General features: G+C 68.4%; 2 protein-coding genes across 7 annotated transcripts; one reads left to right on the plus strand and one right to left on the minus strand.

Annotated features, from left to right (window-relative positions):
* The first annotated feature begins 344 nt into the window (after positions 1-344).
* ARHGEF25 (Rho guanine nucleotide exchange factor 25) lies at positions 345-10,096 on the plus strand. 5 transcript variants are annotated; one of them, XM_090052754.1, is made up of 17 exons: positions 399-472; positions 812-905; positions 3,795-4,061; positions 4,264-4,347; positions 4,466-4,569; positions 4,691-4,757; positions 4,987-5,090; positions 5,327-5,396; positions 5,590-5,679; positions 6,016-6,108; positions 6,417-6,467; positions 7,006-7,083; positions 7,327-7,518; positions 7,950-8,130; positions 8,891-9,096; positions 9,199-9,306; positions 9,576-10,096. In XM_090052754.1, exons 1-17 carry the CDS (start codon positions 414-416, stop codon positions 9,675-9,677), a joined length of 1,950 nt encoding a protein of 649 aa, XP_089908880.1. In that variant the 5' UTR covers positions 399-413; the 3' UTR covers positions 9,678-10,096. The 5 variants fall into 5 exon arrangements, with proteins under 5 accessions (XP_089908878.1, XP_089908880.1, XP_089908875.1 ...); XM_090052752.1 differs by lacking the exon at positions 812-905 and having other exon boundaries at positions 345-718; XM_090052749.1 differs by lacking the exons at positions 399-472; positions 812-905 and adding an exon at positions 1,339-1,857.
* Positions 10,097-11,092: 996 nt separating this feature from the next.
* B4GALNT1 (beta-1,4-N-acetyl-galactosaminyltransferase 1) lies at positions 11,093-15,335 on the minus strand. 2 transcript variants are annotated; one of them, XM_090053577.1, is made up of 10 exons: positions 15,135-15,335; positions 14,516-14,671; positions 14,054-14,160; positions 13,870-13,907; positions 13,616-13,796; positions 13,411-13,509; positions 13,132-13,322; positions 12,901-13,041; positions 12,580-12,817; positions 11,095-12,357 (listed from the first exon to the last, which is right to left on the minus strand). In XM_090053577.1, exons 1-10 carry the CDS (start codon positions 15,332-15,334, stop codon positions 12,143-12,145), a joined length of 1,566 nt encoding a protein of 521 aa, XP_089909703.1. In that variant the 5' UTR covers position 15,335; the 3' UTR covers positions 11,095-12,142. The 2 variants fall into 2 exon arrangements, with proteins under 2 accessions (XP_089909702.1, XP_089909703.1); XM_090053576.1 differs by lacking the exons at positions 13,870-13,907; positions 14,054-14,160; positions 14,516-14,671; positions 15,135-15,335 and having other exon boundaries at positions 11,093-12,357; positions 13,411-13,504; positions 13,616-13,781.
* Between the last annotated feature and the right edge of the window lie 2,083 nt (positions 15,336-17,418).

Raw genomic sequence — 17,418 nt, forward strand, 5'->3', positions numbered from 1 at the left:
AGCTGGAAGGAGAGGGGTCTAGGGTAGCCCCTACCCTAATTGCACTGCTAAAGGACCAGCCCTGGGGTAGCCCCTACCATAATGGCAGGGCTACGGGGGCCACGCTAAAGCAGCTCTTACCGTAATTGCAGAGATACTATGGGGGCCGCCCTAAAGCAGCCCCTACCGTAATGGCAGGGGTATAGGGGCCATGCTGTAATCGTAGGGCCAGGGGCTCAGCTCCCTACCATAATTACTAGACGAGCTGGGCCCCACCGCAGCTGCTCTCTATAGCCCAGCCAAGCACAGAGCCCTGCCCACCATGGCGCGCTCTGCCCCGGGGGTCCCTGTCTCCTGCGTGGGGGGGGGCAAGGGGCACAGACCAGGCTGTCACCCCGGAGAGAGGCAGGGCCCCACGCTGCTCTTGCCTCCCCATGGCGCTGCCCCCCGAGCTCATCTCAGCCCTGCCCCCTGCTCTCCCCGGCACCTGGAGGTGAAGCGGGGCACAGGGGAAGGGGGGCTCCAGCAGCTGCTGGTAGCGGCAAGTTATGGTAGCCCCGGGCCGCCCCGCCCTGTCCGTGCGGCCACCGCGGAGCGCGGAGCCGAGGGGCGGCCGGGCCGGAGCGACCCCCCCGGCCCCAGCATGAGGGCCCCGGAGCGGGCGCGGGGGCGCACGGACCGGACCCTGGGGGCCATGGCCGACATCCTCGCCTCGCTGGCACTGCCCGGGCAGCACTGGGTAGGGCACGGGGGTGCGGGGCCGCCCGGGGCGGGGGTGGGGGGCTGCGGGCGGGAGCGCGGGGCACCCCCCCCGACGCCTCTGTGCCCCCAGCTGCCCGCCCTGTGCTCCGAGGCGCCTGCGGGGGAGATGTCGCCGGAGCCCCCGGGCAGGGACCCCCCCGGCGGGGCGGGGGCTCCGGAGGACGGTGAGTCCAGCTCCAGCCCCCCCCCGAGGGGAGGGGGGAGTTCCGGGGGTGCCCCCTTCGGGGGGCGCGGGGCGGGCTGAGACCGTCCACACTCATTTCACCGCCGTGGTCTGGGCGCAGCCGGCGGGCCCCCCCCCAGCCCAGTGCTCTGCCGGTGCCAGGCTGTGATGTCACGGGTGGCCCCCTGATGTCACAAGGCGACTTTGTGATGTCAGGGGCCGGTGCCAGGCTCCCGAGGGCGGCCGGGGGGCGCACGAGGGGCCCGCCCCCCCCGGCTGGCAGGGCCGGGCAGTGACTCAGGCGCTGGCTCTGGCTCCGGCCCCGGGTGGGGGCGGGGGGCGCAGATGGCGCTGCCGTGTGGGCTCGGGAACAGCTCGGGGGGGGGCGGTCCCTAATGGGCCCGATCCGGGGGGTGGGGGAGGGACCGCAATGGGGGGCGGGGGCCGAGATGGGCCCGATCCGGGGAGCAGCGCGGAGGGGGTTGGGGAAAGAGGCAGCGCTCATAGCCACGCGGGCCCGATCCGGCGGGGTGTTGGGGGGCTGTGATGAACACGGGGGGGAGTTCCCCAAGGGGCCCGATCCCTGGCGCTTGGGACGGGGGGCTTCACGCTTCAGAGAAGCGGTCCTCGATGGGCCCGAGCCGGGCGGGGGGGCGGTCCCGAGGGGGGCCCGATCCGGCCCCCCCAGCCCGCTGCAGGGGGAGGCGGGGCCGAGCCGACCCCCCCCCGGCCGGAGGATGCTGCAGGGCGGGCGGGGCCGGCGCCCAGGCCCCTCCCCCCAGCCCGGCCCGGCCCGGCCCGGTGCGAAGCCCGCAGCGCCCCCGGCCCCCCCGGCCCCGGCCCCCCCGGTCCATGGGGCAGGATGCGCGGGGGGCGGCCGAGGGGCTGCGCCTGCCCCCGCCTCGTCCGCAAGGTGCTGGCCAAGTGCCGCTGCTGCCGGCCCCGCGCGCCCGGTGAGTGCCCGGGACCCCCGCCCGGCTCGGCCCCCGGGACCCCCGCCCCGCGGATCCCCCCGAGTTCCCCCCACTCCGCTGCGGACCCCAGGACTGCCCCTGCCCAGCCCCTGCCCCTGCCCAGCCCCGACACCCGCTCCCTGCCCTGCGGGGATGCGGGCAGGGGTGGAAGCGATGGGCAAGGGCCGCGGGTGGGCACGCACGCGTGTGTCGGACACCTGGGGCCCCTGTGGCGCCCCGTGCGTAGGAGGCCCGGTATGGGAGGGGGGCACGAGCGTGGGCGGCACTGTGCATGTCCGCGTGTGTGTGTGTGTGTACACGGCCCCTGTGCCCGGTGGCCGGCGGGGGGGCAGTGTGTGTGTGTGTGTGTGTGTGTGTGTGTAGCGGGGGGGGGGGAGGCAAGCCCCCACGGACTTGCCCTGGAGGCTTCTCTGAGCCACCCCCCATCCCTGCCCTGGTCTGTGCTCTCCCCCCATGCCCTCTGCGTTGCGAGGCTGGGGGCAGCTGGGGGCACGGCCAGGCCGGGGGTGGGGGCAGAAGGGGGTGCTAGGTCACCGCCCTCCTGGACTGCCCCTACTTGGGTGCAGGTCCAAGGGGCAGCCTGGAGGGGGTGCCCCATCCCTGCTGGCAGGGGCTTTGGGCGGTGGGGGGCACCAGGCGACTCTGCCTCCCTTCCCCCTCCCGGACGCTGGCGCTGGCACTGGCTCTGGCCCAGGCCAACCCGGGCCTCCATCTGCCATCTCCGGTTTCCACCCCCCCCAGCTGCCCCCCGCCAAGCCCTCCACCCCGGGCCGGGGGCCGCGTGCCTGCGTTTCCTGGGCCCTGCTGCGTCCCAGTGCCAGGAGCGGGCCTCACTATAGCGGGTTGCAGGGCGCGAGGCCAGGTCTGCCGTAGCCCCCGGGGGCAGAGCCGATGAGACCGGGGGCGGCGGGGGGGAAAACCCCAAACTGTGGAGTCAGCAGCCTCCGCGCAGCCTCCCCTGGGAGCCCCCAGCTCCAGCGCCATGGTGGGGGGCGGGTATAACTCCTGCCTCCAGCCCACCGGTGCCCCTCGCCCCCAACCCTCATCCCTGTGCCCCCGCAGCCCCCTGCCCACCCTGCCCCATCCATGGCCCTCACACCACCCCGCATCCCCTTGCCCCATCCAGCCCAGACAGGACCCCTCACTCTGACCTGCAGCCCCCTGCTCCAATCCTCACCGCTGGGGGGGTATCAGTATCCCACCCTGTGCTCCCCCCAGGCCTGTCGTGTCCCCCCCCGGCTCCCCCACAGCACGGCCTATTTATATGATAATAAAAGCAACATTTTTTTGCAGCCTCATTAAAATAAACAAGAGCGGGATGGGAAACCGCTGGCAGCGCCAGGCCGGGCAGCCCATTAACCCCTGGCCTGCTGGGGGGGGCCAGCTGCCCCAGGGGGCGCCGAGCCCTCCACCCCCACCTCGGCTCCGAACCCCCCATCTCAGGATGGGGACTCCTGGGTTCCCTCCCCAGCTGGAGGAGTTGGGATCCTCTCTGCAAGCTTCGGGGCGGAGGGGGCTGGAGCTCCCTGGGGGCTGGGGGGGGGTCCAGCAGCTGAGACCCCAGGGCTTGGGGGGCTCCCAGACACCTTCGTTCCACCCGCAGCTGCACTGCCTGATGTGTAAGGGCTGAGACGTGGGGACTGGGGGGCTGTGAGCCCCCCCGGCCCAGCTGGCACCGCTGCACGGGCCTGCTTGGTGCCAACTGGGTGCTGCGTAAACAGCACTGACAGTGGCCGGGGGGGGGGCTGGCTGTCTGCCCAGCTGCGCTAGGCCCTGGCAGCCCCCCCAGTTGGGAGTATGGGGGGCAGGCGGGGGCAGGGCACTGCGGGGCACCAGGCCTGGGGGAACCCTGCTGGGTCTGAGGCAGGGGTTTGCGACCCCTCTGCCCTGAAGCCCCTCCCCCCCCCATCCCACAGAGCCCTATGCAGCGACGGGCAGCGATGGGAGCCTGTCAGTGTCGGGGGCCTCGGGCCAGCCCCCCTCGTTGCCAGGCTCGGCCCCCCCCCTCGCCAGGTGCCCCCCGCCCCGTCCGCACCCTGCGCAAGTGGCTGACGACACCAGTGCGGAAGCTCAGCACCGGCAGCCTGGGCAAGGCCGAGCGCCCGCGCCACAGCCCCCCCGGCCCCCCCGGACCCCCTGGCATCGACCTGGGGCTGCTGGCAGCACCCGACAGCCTGCCCACGGTGAGGCGGGCACCACGGGGGGATGGGGGGCACCTCTAGGGTGGGGTTTGGGTTCTGGGGGGCACTGATATGGTCCCCAAGCTGCTGGGACGGCATCTTGGGGGCTGGTGATGCCCCCCACCCCTTCCAGGCGGCAACTGGGGGGAAACTGAGACATGTGGCCAAGGACGGGTGGGTAAGGGTGATCCTCCCTGTATTGCAGGACCCCAGCCCCACGGGGGGCCCACAGCTCCCGGACCTGGCCCTGCTGTCCAGCCTGCTGGAGGGGGAGGATGCCAGTGCCCAGGTGAAGGGGGGGGCTGTGGCCTGGACAAGCAGAGGGGGCCAGGGGGGCTGTTAGTGGCCCCAGGGAGCTGCCGCCTCCCCCAGCTGGCATCTCAGTGGGTCTCCCCGCCCCCCCTCAGGACCCTGACCCCTGCCCTGCGCCTAGTGACCCCCTTGAGATGCCCCCCTCAAGTGAGGGCCTGGGCAACGAGGAGGAGCAGGCAGCCGCCTTCGAGAAGAGCATGTAAGTGGGGGTGGGGACAGCGTGTAAGTGAGGGGCATGTAAGGGGGGGGTGCCCTGGAGACCTCTAGGGTAGGGGTCCTGCCAGGCACCCCCAGCAGTAACAGCTCCCCCAACCCCCCAGGTTCGTGCTCACGGAGCTGATTGAGACGGAGAAGATGTACGTGGAGGATCTGGGCCAGGTTGTGGAGGTGTGCCCCCCACCCCAAGACCCCCTCCCCTATAGCCCTGCCCCTGGAGAACCCTGCACCTTTCTGCCACCAAACCCTGCTCCTGCACTCCCCGTTGTGGGTCCCAGCTCCCCTCATTCACTGGCTGCCTTAGCCAGCCCAGAGGCCCCCCTCCCCCGGCCTGCTGCTCTGTGGCCAGAGGTGTCGGGGGGGGGGCTGGTGCCCCCCCGACACCCCACTCCCCTCCCAGGGCTACATGGCGGCCATGCGGGTGCGGGGGGTGCCCGAGGACCTGCGAGGCAAGGACCAGATTGTCTTTGGCAACATCCACCAGATCTACGACTGGCACAAGGAGTGAGTGTGTGCGGGGGGGGGGGGCAGGAGGCTGCAGGGTGGGGGTGAGGGGCACTGGCAGGGCCGGGGGTGGGGGCAGGGGGCTGTGGGTCGGGAGTGAGGGGTACTGGCAAGGCTGGCAGGGGGCAGGGGATGTGGGTCAGAAGTGAGGGGCATCCTAGGGGGGCAGGGGCTGCCCATGGGGCTGGGGGAGACCAAGGTCCCCCCAGTCTTCACCCCCATCCCATCCCCCCCAGCTATTTCATGGGGGAGCTGGAGAAGTGTCTGCAGGATCCCGACCGCCTGGCCCAGCTCTTCATCCAGCACGTGAGTGGAGGCATGCACGGAGGTGCGGGGCCATGCTGGTGCTGGGGTGCAAAGTGGGTCCGGGGCCCCGTGGGTGCCTGTGGCGGTGCAGGCCGCATGGGTGCTGGGGTGCGGTGGGTGCGGTGCCATGCGGGTAGCAGGGGTGCGGGGCTGCGTGCACCTGGCGTGTCCCTGCTCACCCCTGGCCCCGCAGGAGCGCCGCCTGCACATGTACGTGGTTTACTGCCAGAACAAGCCCAAGTCCGAACACATCGTCTCCGAGTTCATCGACACCTACTTCGAGGTGCGGGGACCCCCAGGACCCCTATACCCCCGAATCAATACAGGACCCCCCTATATTCCTAGTACTCTCCAGGACTGCCCTATACCCCTTGAAATCTTCCAGGACCCCCCAGTTCTCCCCAGAACCCCCTGATACTGCCCAACAGACCCTCAGGACCCCCTGGCCCATCTGCCCCTGCCCACTGAGTAGGGACCCTCTGATGCCCTGGGGAGTGGGAGCAGGTCCAGGGGGGCTGTGGAGTCCAGGCCTGAGGGCATGGGGCTGAAGTGGCCCCTAGACCCCCCCAGGCTCTGCGGGGGGATGGTGGGGAGTCTGACTGTGGCTCTGGGCCCCCAGGAGCTGAAGCAGGAGCTCGGGCATCGGCTACAGCTCAACGACCTGCTCATCAAGCCGGTGCAGCGGATCATGAAGTACCAGCTGCTGCTCAAGGTGAGACCCTGCTCCCCCCTCTCCAGGTGCTGTGCCTCCCTCGCCCCCGAGACATCTGTAGCCCCCTCCCTCATGCTCAGCCCCTCTGACCCCAATGGTGCCCCTCACTCCCAGCCTGCAGCTCTCCTGACCCTGGGGAAAGCAGCAGCAAACCCAGGTGTCTGGGACCGGGGAGGCTGTGGGGGGGGGTGTGGGGGCTGGGGGTTGCCCGGGCTGAGGGTTCCCCCCACCAGAGGTCCTGGGGGTTCCTTCCCAGCCTAGTGGGAGTCCAGCCCCATATCTCAGGCCTCTTCCTCGCCCCCCCCCAGGACTTCCTCAAGTACTATGGCAAGGCTGGGATGGACACGGTGCAGCTGGAGGTATTGCCAGGTCGGAGGCCGGGGGGCGGGCTGTAATTTGAGGGGGGAGATGCTGTGTTTCCATGGAAGCGGGATGGGGGCCATGGTACAGGTGTCACCCAGGTGGGGTGGGGGGGTGTTTCCATGGGGCTGGGGACCGTCGCTAGCAGGCAGGGGCCAAGCCCAGGTCCCCGATCCTGACTCCCCCCCACCGCCAGCCTGCAGGATGATCCCGGTCCCCTCCCCGCCATGTGGGAGGTGGAAGCAGACGGAAGCGCTAATCGCAGCGGCAATTACCCCATCACAACAGGCCCTGATGAGCCTGTGAGCCCCCCCTCGGTCGCAGGACTGGCGGGTGCAGTGCCCGGAGCCCACAACCCCCTGCCCCCTCACTCCCGACCTGCAGCCCCCTACCCCCGCCAGCCCTGCTGGTACCCCTCACTCCCAACCTGCAGCCCCAGCATCTGCCACCCCTGCGGAGCTTGGCTCCCCTGAGGCCCCAGCTGGGGCAGGATCTGGAGGCACCAGCCTGCCCCCCACTCCTCTGCCCCCCTTGCAGAGGGCGGTGGAGGTGATGTGCTTCGTGCCCAAGCGCTGCAACGACATGATGAACGTCGGGCGCCTGCAGGGGTTCGAGGTACAGCCGGGGGTTACCAGGGCTGGGGAGAGGGGGGCTGCAGGGGGTCCTGGCCCTGGGGGCCCCTAACTCTTGTTCCCAGGTTGGGGGGGTGGGCTGCCCTGGGGTCCCGTTGGGCCTGGGGCCCTGGAGAGATGGGATGGCATGTGGCGGGGGGGGGGTACGGCAGGACCTGGAGAGGTGGGAAGCGCTGGGGATTTTGGGGGGCCATGTAGAGGCTGTGACCCCCCCGCCCCCATGCAGGGGAAGCTGACGGCGCAGGGGAAGCTGCTGCAGCAGGACACGTTCTGGGTGACTGAGGGCGACGGGGGGCTCCTGCCCCGTGGGCGCCGGCGCCGTGTCTTCCTCTTCGAGCAGGTCGTGATCCTGAGCGAGGCTGTGGACCGGCGCCGCGGCTTCACCCCCCCGGCCTACGTGCACAAGAGCAGCATCAAGGTGGGTCTGACCCCTGCCCCTGACCCCCGCCTTATGTCCCCTAGAGCAATGTCGAGCTGGGTCCGGCCCTGACTTCTGTCCCCCGCCCCCTACCTCCATGCACAAGAGCACCCAGGGTGCCTGACCCCACTTCAACCCCATTTCTCTCCACTAGAGGGCCACCAAGGTGGGCCTGACCACTGCCCAAATCTCTGCCCCACCCCCACCTCCAAGCACAAGAGCACCCAGGGGTGCCCGACCCCCAGCTTCTGTCCACTAGAAGGACCTAGTGGTCTTCTGTCCACTAGAAGACCACCACTGACCTCTGCCCCCAGTCCCCCACCTAGGTGCAGAGAAGCAGCACCAAGATGGACCGGACCCCTGACCTCCCCCCCAGGGCTGGGGGGGCGGGGCTGGAGGTCCCAGGTCAGGTCTGACGGGGCTGTGTGCAGATGAGCTGCCTGGGCCTGGAGGCGCCGGTGGACGGCGACGGGACACGGCTGGCGCTGAGCTCGCGGGCGGCCGACGGGTCCCGCACCCGCTACGTGCTGCAGGCAGCCTCCCCCGAGGTCGCCAGTGCCTGGGCCCGCGACATCGCCCAGCTGCTGGACACACAGCGAGACTTCCTCAACGGTGCGGGCACACACGTGTGCACCCGGGGCAGGGGGCACGCACGGGGGGAGGAGGATGGATGTCGTCTGGCGTGGCCCATCCAGTTGTATGGGAGGTGTGTGGCATGCCACACTGTGCAGGGCACCACTGCTTGTTGGCTGTCATGTAATATGTCTGTGACATGTTCCCAGCTGCATGATGTGGGTCATGTGATGCTGGTCAGGTTTTCACACCCATGTGAATCATGCTGGCAGCGTGTGCTGTTTCCGTGGCCCTGGCGGGTAATGTGCACCATGTCCCGCATGCTCGGCATGTGTCCTGGGTGTCCGGTGTTTAACGTGTCTCATGTGCTATGTCCTGTGTGCCTGGCACGTAACGTGTCCCATGTGCCTGGGGTGTAACGTGCCATTTCCCACATGCCTGGCATGTAACGGGGGCCATGTCCTGTGTGCCTGGCATGTAACATGTATCATGTGCCTGGTGTGTAACTTGTGTTGTGTCCTGGGTGCCCAGTGTGTCCCGTATGACTATCAGTTAATGTGTGCTGTGTCCCATGTACTTGGCATGTAATGTCGTCCATGTCCTATGTGCTATCCTGGGTGCCCAGCATGTAACATGTGCTCTGTGCCATGCCCTGGGTGCTGTGTCCCATGTGCCACGTGCCTGGCGTGTAACATGCACCATGTCCTGGGTGCCCACTGTGTCCCATGTGCCTAGCGTGTAACATGTGCTGAGTCCCATGTGCCCGGTGTGTAACATGCGCCATGCCCTGTGCCCGCAGCGCTGCAGTCGCCCATTGAGTACCAGCGCCGGGAGAGCCAGTCTCACAGCCTGGGCCGGGCGGGCACCCCCCGGGCCCCTCCCCGGCCCCGCTCCTCGGCCTCCATGGACCGGGCCCTGGCCCTCGGCCTGGGTGAGCCCCGCGCCTCCCTGCCTGCCCTACACTTGCCCGGGGGCCAGCCCCGCCCCGGCCCGGCCCCCACACAGGTACAGGGGTCTCTAAAATGGGGGGCACGGCTGTGGAAGGAGTTGGGGGGAGCAGGGGCCTGGGGGGCCCCGGATGCCTAATTCCCCCCCCGCCCCCTGCAGCCTCCCCGCAGCCAGAGCTCCCCTGGCCCCACGGGGACCCTCACAGCCCACGACCATCTTGATGTGCAGCCCCCCGACAGCCCCCAGCCACAGCCCCCCCACAGCAAGGTGGGTGTGTGTGTTGGGGTGGGGCTGGGCATCGAGGGGTGGGGGAGAGATGGGGGATCTTGTGTAGGCCACTGGTGGGGGTGGGGGCTGCAGGGAGGGAGGGGCACCAGCAGGGTTGGGGGGGCAGGGGGCTGAGAGTTGGGAGTGAGGGGCAGGGTGGTGGGGGGCAGAGGCTGTGGGTTGGGAGGGAGGGGCACTGGGCTGTGAGGGGGGCCTCCAGGGGGAGGTCTTGGGGGGCAGGACGTGATCCCTATCTGTGTCCGTTGCAGGCCGCCCCACCCCTGCCTGCCGCCCCCCCCGTGCTGGACTCTGATGCCCCGGGCACCCCCCGCCTTGCCCGCCTGGCCAAGCTTGATGAGGATGAGCTGTGACCCCCGACACGGGCCTGCTGGGGGGGTCCAGAGGACAGTGCCCCCTCCATGGGAGCCACCCACCCCCACAGAGGTGGAGCACAGACCACGGCTGGATCCGGTTTCAGAGACTGGAGGCACTGCCCCCCCTCACCATGGCCTGGGGGGGGCAAGGGAAGGACACAAGCACCCCCCAGCTGGGGTCTACCTGCCCTGCCCTGCCCACCCGGGTCCAGCAGCTGGGGGGTGACCTCTGACCTCACCTAGGACCTGCCCCCATGCAAGACTGCTCCTTACTGGAGCAGGGGGCGTGCACAGGCCCTGCATGCCCCCCCCCAGGACCTGTACATGCATGCAGTGGGGGGGTGGGGGGCTGCAGAGGCCGAGCCACGACATCATCGTTACTTTGGGTTTAATAATAAAGGTTTTCGTTTCTCAGAGACAGACGCAGGAGTGGTGGGGGCCCTGGGGGCGGGGCTACGGGTTGGGAGGGAGGGGCAACAGCAGTGGCCTCGGGTTGTGGGAGGGGCTTGTGGGGCCCTGGGGGGTGGGGAAACGTGTCTGTGCCCACAGGACTGGGGCCAGGGCCAGTTGCAAGGATCTGCCCCCACACCTGACCCTCTGGAGCCAGTGGGTCCCTGGGGGGCGGCTCAGGACCTGCCCCTGGGAGGAGGGTGGGGGCTGCTGGTCTGTATGTGTGTTGGGGAAACTGAGGCACAGGGCCATGTCCCACCGGAGATGGGGCTTTAGCCCAGGTGTCCTGCTCCCCTTTCCCCCCAGCCAGGAGACCCAGATGTCCTGCCCTGCTCTGGCCATGGGGTCTCCCGAGGGTGGCAGACGGTGAGGAGGTGCCCCCCACGCATGATGGGGGTGGGGACTTGGAAGGGCCCAATCCTGCCTCTCTCTGCCCCCCTCTCCAAGGGGCCTGATCTTGCACTGGGGTACTGGGGACCCCAGTGCCCCCCCCCCCACTCAGTGGCCAGCCCCCCAGGGGGTGGGAGCCTGGATGCCTGGGTCTTTGCCCCAGTTTTGGGGGGGGGTGAGTGAGGGATGGGGTCTTGGGGCTCAGGGCGGGCTATACCCTGCGTTGGGGTGGTCTCCATTTATTCATACCCTGCGGGCGCAGTGCATGCCCCCAGGAAGGGCAGGGGCAGGTTGGGGGAGCCCTGGGTGGGACTTGTATGGGTGCTCCCCATCTGGGCCCTGCCCCCATCCAGCTGCAATCCCCACTGCAGGTAGGAGCTGGCATTGCCCCCCCCCACTCCTGGGACCCCAGAGCCCTGCAAACTCCTGCCCCGCCATCCCCCACAATTCCTGAGACCTTCCCAGTGCCCCCACCCCCACCTCCTGGGACCCTATTGCCCCTTCAAACTCCTGGCCCCCCCGTACCCCACCCCCAAGTCCTGGGCCCCCTGTGCCCCCACCAAGGAGACTCGCAGACACAGAGCAGGGAAGTCCCTTTATTTTGGACCTGTTGGGGGGGTCCAGGGGGGAGACCCCCCCCAAGCGGGGGCAAGAAGGAATGTACAAGGCCTGAGGCCCCTGGGGGGCCCCCCCTGCCCTTCCCTGCCCCCCAAGGCTGCAGCCTGGGGCTGGCACTGGTGACCCCCCACCAAGGAGAAGCAGGACCCGGGTGTCCGAGCCCCCCCCCCCACTGCTGCACTTCCCTGCTGGGCCACTGGGGGGGGCAACACTGCAGCCCTTAGGGGGCCTGCACTCCCAGCCCTGACTGGCCGTCTCTCATGACGTCATCCATGACGTCACTGCCCCATCCACTCCCCTTTACTGGCAAAACAAGAAAAAAGTAGGTACAAAGTTGGCGGGGGGCAGAGCAGCAAGGCAGGGAGCGGGGCTGAGAGAGTAGGGGCTTTGCCCCCAAAGAGGGGGGGAGTCCTTGGTACATAAGACTCTTGATTTTTAAATAAAAATGTCTTTTTACCTAGAATCTCACGATTTTGGTCAAAGCTAGAAAACTCTGGGGCAGGGGACGTGGCAGGCACTGGAGCTGCCCTGGGGCAGGTCAGCCCCCCGGTCTGCCCCCCCGCCCTTGCTGACACGCAGATGCGAAACACACCGGGGGCATGCGTGAGTGGCTGGCACTGCCCCGCCTCCCCCCCCCCATCTGGGTGCCCTCGGGCTTGACCTGGCACAAGGTCCCTCCCGCCCCATGCGCAGGTATGACGGGCATCATGGTGGCTTTGGCACATGGCTCCTGTATGGGGGGCGAGGGGCGGGAGGGCTCGGACACCTGGGTCCTGCCTCTGCTCAGGGCACCCCAGCACCCCCCAGGCATCTGGGAAAAGCGGACTGGGGTTTCCTCCCCCTCACCTTCATGGGGCAGGGGGCAGCAGGCCCATGCCCCCGGGTGGTACAAAACAGGTAAGAAGCCACAGCAGCGTTACGCCCCGTCTCTCCAGAGAGGGGACCCAGGCATCCGGGGAGCAGGCCTGCCCCCCCACGGGGAGGGGACCCAGGCGTCCGGGCGGCTAGTTGCCCGCCATGCACTTGAAGCGGTTCTTGAAGTAGAAGAGGCCGTGCTTGGTGCTGACGCTGGTGTCGGCGGGCGGCGGGTAGCGGAAGCGGGCGTACTGCCGCTCGCTCTCCGTCTGGCGCCAGGGCAGACGCAGCTTGGAGGCATGGTCCACCACCACGTCCTCGCACGAGCCCACGTGCAGCACGCCCAGGCCGTCGATGAAGAACTCTGTGGGCAGGGCAGGGCAGGGCAGCCGCTAGGACCTGCCTGGCATGGAGGGAACCCAGGTGTCTGGGCCCCCAGACCCCCTCTTTCCTAGCCCACCAGACCCTTCTTCCCTCCCCAAGCTGGGGGTGAACCCAGGTGCCCGGGCTCCCACCCCAGGGCTCTCCTCCTCCCCTGCTTTTGCCCCCCACCCCCCACCCCAGGCATCCGGGTGCCCGCACTGACCGATGTGGGCGACACGGCTGAGGCGCGGGTCGAAGCCGACCTGCCGCACCTTGTCGGTCCGCGCCAGGAAGAAGTTGATCACACCGTCGGCCACGACGCAGCCGGGGAAGCCAGCGATGGGGTGGTGCCAGCCTGGCACCACCCGCAAGCAGTCGCCCTCGGGTCCCCCTGGCTCTACGCTGATCTTATGCCGGTATGTGGCAGAGTAGCCCGTGATCTCCCGCACCGCGCCTCCCACCTGCAGGGTCAAAATTCAGGGGGTGCTGGCCGGGCAGCCTTCAAAGGGGGTGATGCCCGGCCTGGGCACTGCCCACCGCTTACCAGGTCCAGGCTGGTCTTCTCCAGCACGTCCACCAGCTTCTCCAGCCGCGTGCGGGGCGTGAAGATGAAGTCGTCGTCCACCCACAGCACATACTTGGTGGCCACCTGCGAGATGGCCAGGTTCCTGCCCGCAAACCAGCCCTAGTTGGGGGACGGAGGTCAGTGCCTGCCTGGCCTGGCCAGCTCCCGCCCCCTGAATCCAGGCGTCCGAGTCCCTCCTGCCCCCTGCACCTTGCCGAAGGGCATGAGGTAGTGCTCGAGGTGGGGGCCGACCAGCCGCTCAGGCTGGGGGCTGTCGTCCGCCACCACGATGGTGATGCTGGGGTAGAAGCGCCGCACGCTGGCGATCAGTGCCCGCAGCTTGTCGTAGCGCAGGAAGGTCTTGGTGGCCACTGTCACCAGTGCGCTGATGTTGTAGTCCTCTGAGGGGGAGGGCAGAGGTCGGGGTCAGTGCCAGGCGCACCAGGCTGCAGACGAGTGGGAGGAGGGGACCCCCCCCGCAGCACTCACCCCCGTTGGCTGGGTAGCCGGGGTCATACAGCTTTGGGGTGGGCGTGTGGCGGATCCGGATGGAGAACGTGGCCTGGTGCCCGTCGGTGGCAAACTGCACTGGAAAGCAAAGGAGAAGGTGGGCACTGGGGGTCTGGGAACCACCCCTATGCTGGCATCCAAGCCCAGTACCCAGCCCCCCAGTGCCCCCTGCCCCCAGCCCCACCTGTGTCGGCTGTGTTGGGGTGGTAGAGGGTGTTGGTGTAGGTGATGAACTGCAGCTGGCGGTTGAGGTGGTCCAGGCGGGCGCCCGCCAGTGAGAGGCTGTGCTCGCCCTCACCCTGCACTGCCACGGCCTCCACTGTGGCCGCCATGTTGAAGGTGCCCATAGAGGCCGTCAGGTTCACCTGCCCAGGCAGTGCGGGGTCAATACAGAAAGTCAGCCCACTCTAAGACCTTCCCCTGGCACTGCCTCCTTACCTGGTACAGCTTCCTGCCAGTCGCCTGCAGACTGAGCCCTGGGGGGCAGAGATGTGGGGGTCAGTGCCCACCCAGGGGTGCCCAGCCCGTGTCCATGCCCCAGGCCAGCCCCATAGCTCTGGGCTGCCTCAGGCAGGGGCTGCCCCCCCCAAGAAGCTGGTGGGGGGCACCAGGGGGGTCTCACCTGGGATGAGGATGGTGTGGAGAGGCCGTACCTCAACCCCCTGGGCTGGGTACTCAAGCGGGGAGTTGGCACGGACGATGAGGAGTTGGTCGGCTGGAGTCTGGGCCCTGCGGGGGTGCAGATTGAGACCCCTACCTGCCCCTGCCCCTTGGGGGTGCAGGTTGGGGGGCAGAGGAGTGAGAGCCCCCCCACTCCCAACCCAGCCCCCTGGGGTGGGGCTGTGCCTGGGGGCGGTTCCTCAGGCGGTGACCAGTGGGGAGCTCAGGGTCGGGGACTCCCTAGGGAGTTTGGGGGGTCCCAGGCCCTGATGTAGGGCAGCTCTCCGGGGTCTCCCCAGTTATGACACCATGGGGGCTGAGCCCTCACAGGGGGGTCCCCCAGGCTGTGATGTGTAGGGGGTGGTGCTCAGGGGGGCCTGCATGGCGGAGCAGGGGGAGGCGGGTGTCCCGGTGGGGGGCTCACCGCAGCTGGTCGCTCTGGTACTGGCGCTCGCGCTGGCCATGCACGCCCGGCAGCTCGGAGGGGCCGAAGGCGGTGGTGAAGTCCAGCGTGTAGCTTGGCCCAAACAGGCGCAGCCCCGAGCCCGGCGTGCACGAGCAGCTGTTCCGCGGCAGCTGCCTGGGGGGGGGGGACGGGGCGGGGGGGTTGCACTGGACCAGATCTGGGCCCCTGCGCCCTTGGATCTGCCCCTTGCAAGGACCCCCTGCAGCCCCCAACCCCACCTTCCCTGCAACCCCCTCCCTGGCCCAGCCCCCCCTGCACCCTACCCCCCCCTCCCTGGCCCAGCCCCCCCTGCACTCCTACCTGCCCAGCCCCCCCTGCACCCCTACCTCCCCACCTTCTCTGGCCCAGCCCCCCCAGCCCTGCAGTCTCCTAGCTTGCCACCCCAGCCCAATCCCTCCATCCCCAGCACCTCCCAATTCCTTCTCCTCCTGCCCCAGCCCCCCTGCACCAACCCCCCCCCCAATCCCCCCCACCTTGCCTGTACCCCCCCCGCACTCATGCTCCCTGCAATTCTCCTAGCTTGCCCCCGACAGCCCGATTCCCCCCGCCCCCACCACCACCACTACCCGGCCCTTACTCGAGGACGTCTTGCTTGAGGTGGAAGGCGATATGGGCATACTGCTGGGAGGGGCCCGGGAGTGCCGGGGGGGGCTCGAGCGGGCGCCGGCGGAGGTCCACGGCCCCGGGGCCCTTAGGGGTCCAGACGTGCAGGTACAGGGCGGCCAGCAAGGCCGCGGCCACCAGCAGCACGCACATCGACTTCTGCACCGCCCGCATCCTGTGGGGGCAGGGGGCAGTGGGAAGGGGCTGCCCACGATCCCACGCACAGCCACACGAAGCCCTCCGCCTCCCCTTTGCAATGCCTGTGGCTGCTCCCCGACCCAAGGTCTTCTTCCGCTTCAGCGCCTGGCACCCAGATATATGGGTCCTATCCTCAGACTTGCCCCATACAGGCTGACTCGCAGAGAATATCTTACTTCCCTTCATTCTTGCTGTACTTTCCCAGCATGAGAAAGACGTGGGCGAGGCCTTGCACCAGGGGCCTCTGTGCTACCACCCTGGGCCCAGGGCCGCTCCAGGCACCAATGCCCTGCTGTGCGGTTGGGGGTGGGGAGGGCAAGGGTCTTTACTGCCCAGCCTCATGTACATGCATCCCAATGGGCCCCTTTTGGGGGTTTCTGATGCTGGGGCCTGCACAGACACAGCGCCCTCCCCCCGTCCTTTCCTGGTAGCAAAAAGGCCAAGGGGTGCTCCCAAATGCCCCCAAGGCCAAGGTGGGGGCAGCAGGATGAATCAGGGTGGGGGAGATTTTTTGAGGGTGGGGCTCTTGTCTGCTGCGGTCTTTGGTTCCTGCTTAGCCCAGTGGAAGACCCTGGGGAGCTCATGGGTGGTGAGCACAATGCGGATGAGTCTGGGGTGGAGCGGTCCAATGGGGAGCGCCTCTTACCCAGCCTGTCTTGCATAGACGTTTTCTGCAGAGCTCAACAGACTGACCCACCTCGAGCTCCGCCATGCAACCGGCACCTGGCTCCCAAGGCCTCTGCCCTATAAGGACTGGCAGGGCGTAGGTGGGTGGGAAACACTGCCCAGTTCCCATCATCATTCCTGCTGGGAGTCCTGAGAGAGTCCCACAGAGCAGGGAGGGGGGTAGGCATGGAGGGCCCGGGGTAGGGGTGGAGGAGAGGAGGAGCTGGCTTGGGAGTTGGGGCGGGGCGTCTCCTGCCCTCTAGTCCTCCACCCCGGTGCAGCGGATCCAACTGGCTTGTAGTAGGAGCTCCTGCTGGAATCTGTGTGTATTAGATGCATTACGGTAGGGCCCGAGATCAGGGCCTACTTCTGCCCCAGGCTGCACAAATGCCTTCCCCCTTCTGCCCCCACTTGCTGGATCTGCCTCCACCCCGCCTACCAGGAGGGACCCCTCCCTTGGACTCCCATCCACGCCAAACTGGGCAGGGAAAGGCAGGAAAGTGAGGCATGCCGGCTATCCCCCGGCTCCAGCAGGTCTCGGGGAGCCTCCCCATCCCCACCCAGACCCCCGTGGTACCCAGCACTGTACAAACACGGCCTCTTTGTTCCATCCCCGGCACCCGCTGTCCCTGGCACTGTACCTACCTGGGTGGGTCCTGGCCCTGCTGCCAAACCCAGCTGCACAGGGGATGGGCAAGTCCAAGCCAGCTGTTCCAGGCTCTGCTCCAGAGCCCGAGATCGGGACCTCCCGCCTCATGGCCTGGGGCCCTGCCGGCAGCTGAGTGGTGCCCCCCCACCCCCGCTGGCCCCAGGACTGGACTGGGAGGCACTAGGCCGGAGGCCGCCCCCCAGCCCCCGCTGCTGAAAGCGATCAACAAAGACAGGAAATTGGAAACTGCTGCTCCAGCTGCCAGGAAACTTAATGGGCCTGTCCAGCCCCCCAGCCGGAGCCCCCTGGGCAGGGGCAGCTGCCTCTCCTCTGCAGGCCCCTGGCCAGAGGGGGACAGCAGCTGGAGCAGGGAATGCCAGTGCCCCCCACCCTTCCCCGCTATTCTCCCATACGTGGCCGGGGGGCAATGCCAGCCCCACCGTATCACATCGCCCTCCCGCACCAGAACTGTGGCTCAAGGGCACCTTTGCAGTGTGTGCCAGGCTCTCTCCATGCCTGGCACCCCCCAGGGCATGGCATGGGAGGGGGGCAGGGAAGGGAGGTGCCAGGTTTTGCGGGGCAGACTCCTGAGTGTCACCCCTCCCTTCTCTGAGGGGATCCCACCTGCCAGGGGGTGAGGGGTAAGGGGCAACACTTGCAAAGCCCTGCCCCCAACCAGAGCCACGGGGGTCGGGGGGAATCCAGGGTGCCCATCTGACCTGCTCCGTGCCTCAGTTTCTGTTCC

Source organism: Crocodylus siamensis, chromosome 6 (genome assembly GCF_052110815.1).
Source record: "Crocodylus siamensis isolate JL-2025a chromosome 6, ASM5211081v1, whole genome shotgun sequence".
In the NCBI taxonomy this organism is placed as follows: Eukaryota; Metazoa; Chordata; order Crocodylia; family Crocodylidae; genus Crocodylus; species Crocodylus siamensis.

Excerpts from the sequence above, each read along its gene's own strand:
- B4GALNT1 (XM_090053577.1), bottom strand. The coding sequence starts at position 15,334 with ATGCGGGCGGTGCAGAAGTCGATGTGCGTGCTGCTGGTGGCCGCGGCC. Across the intron at positions 12,818-12,900 it reads AGAAGACCAGCCTGGACCTG|GTGGGAGGCGCGGTGCGGGA; the intron begins GTAAGCGGTGGG and ends TTGACCCTGCAG. Across the intron at positions 12,358-12,579 it reads CAGCCGTGTCGCCCACATCG|AGTTCTTCATCGACGGCCTG; the intron begins GTCAGTGCGGGC and ends CCCTGCCCACAG.
- ARHGEF25 (XM_090052749.1), top strand. The coding sequence starts at position 1,354 with ATGGGCCCGATCCGGGGAGCAGCGCGGAGGGGGTTGGGGAAAGAGGCA. Across the intron at positions 4,758-4,986 it reads ATCTGGGCCAGGTTGTGGAG|GGCTACATGGCGGCCATGCG; the intron begins GTGTGCCCCCCA and ends CTCCCCTCCCAG. Across the intron at positions 8,131-8,890 it reads ACAGCGAGACTTCCTCAACG|CGCTGCAGTCGCCCATTGAG; the intron begins GTGCGGGCACAC and ends CTGTGCCCGCAG.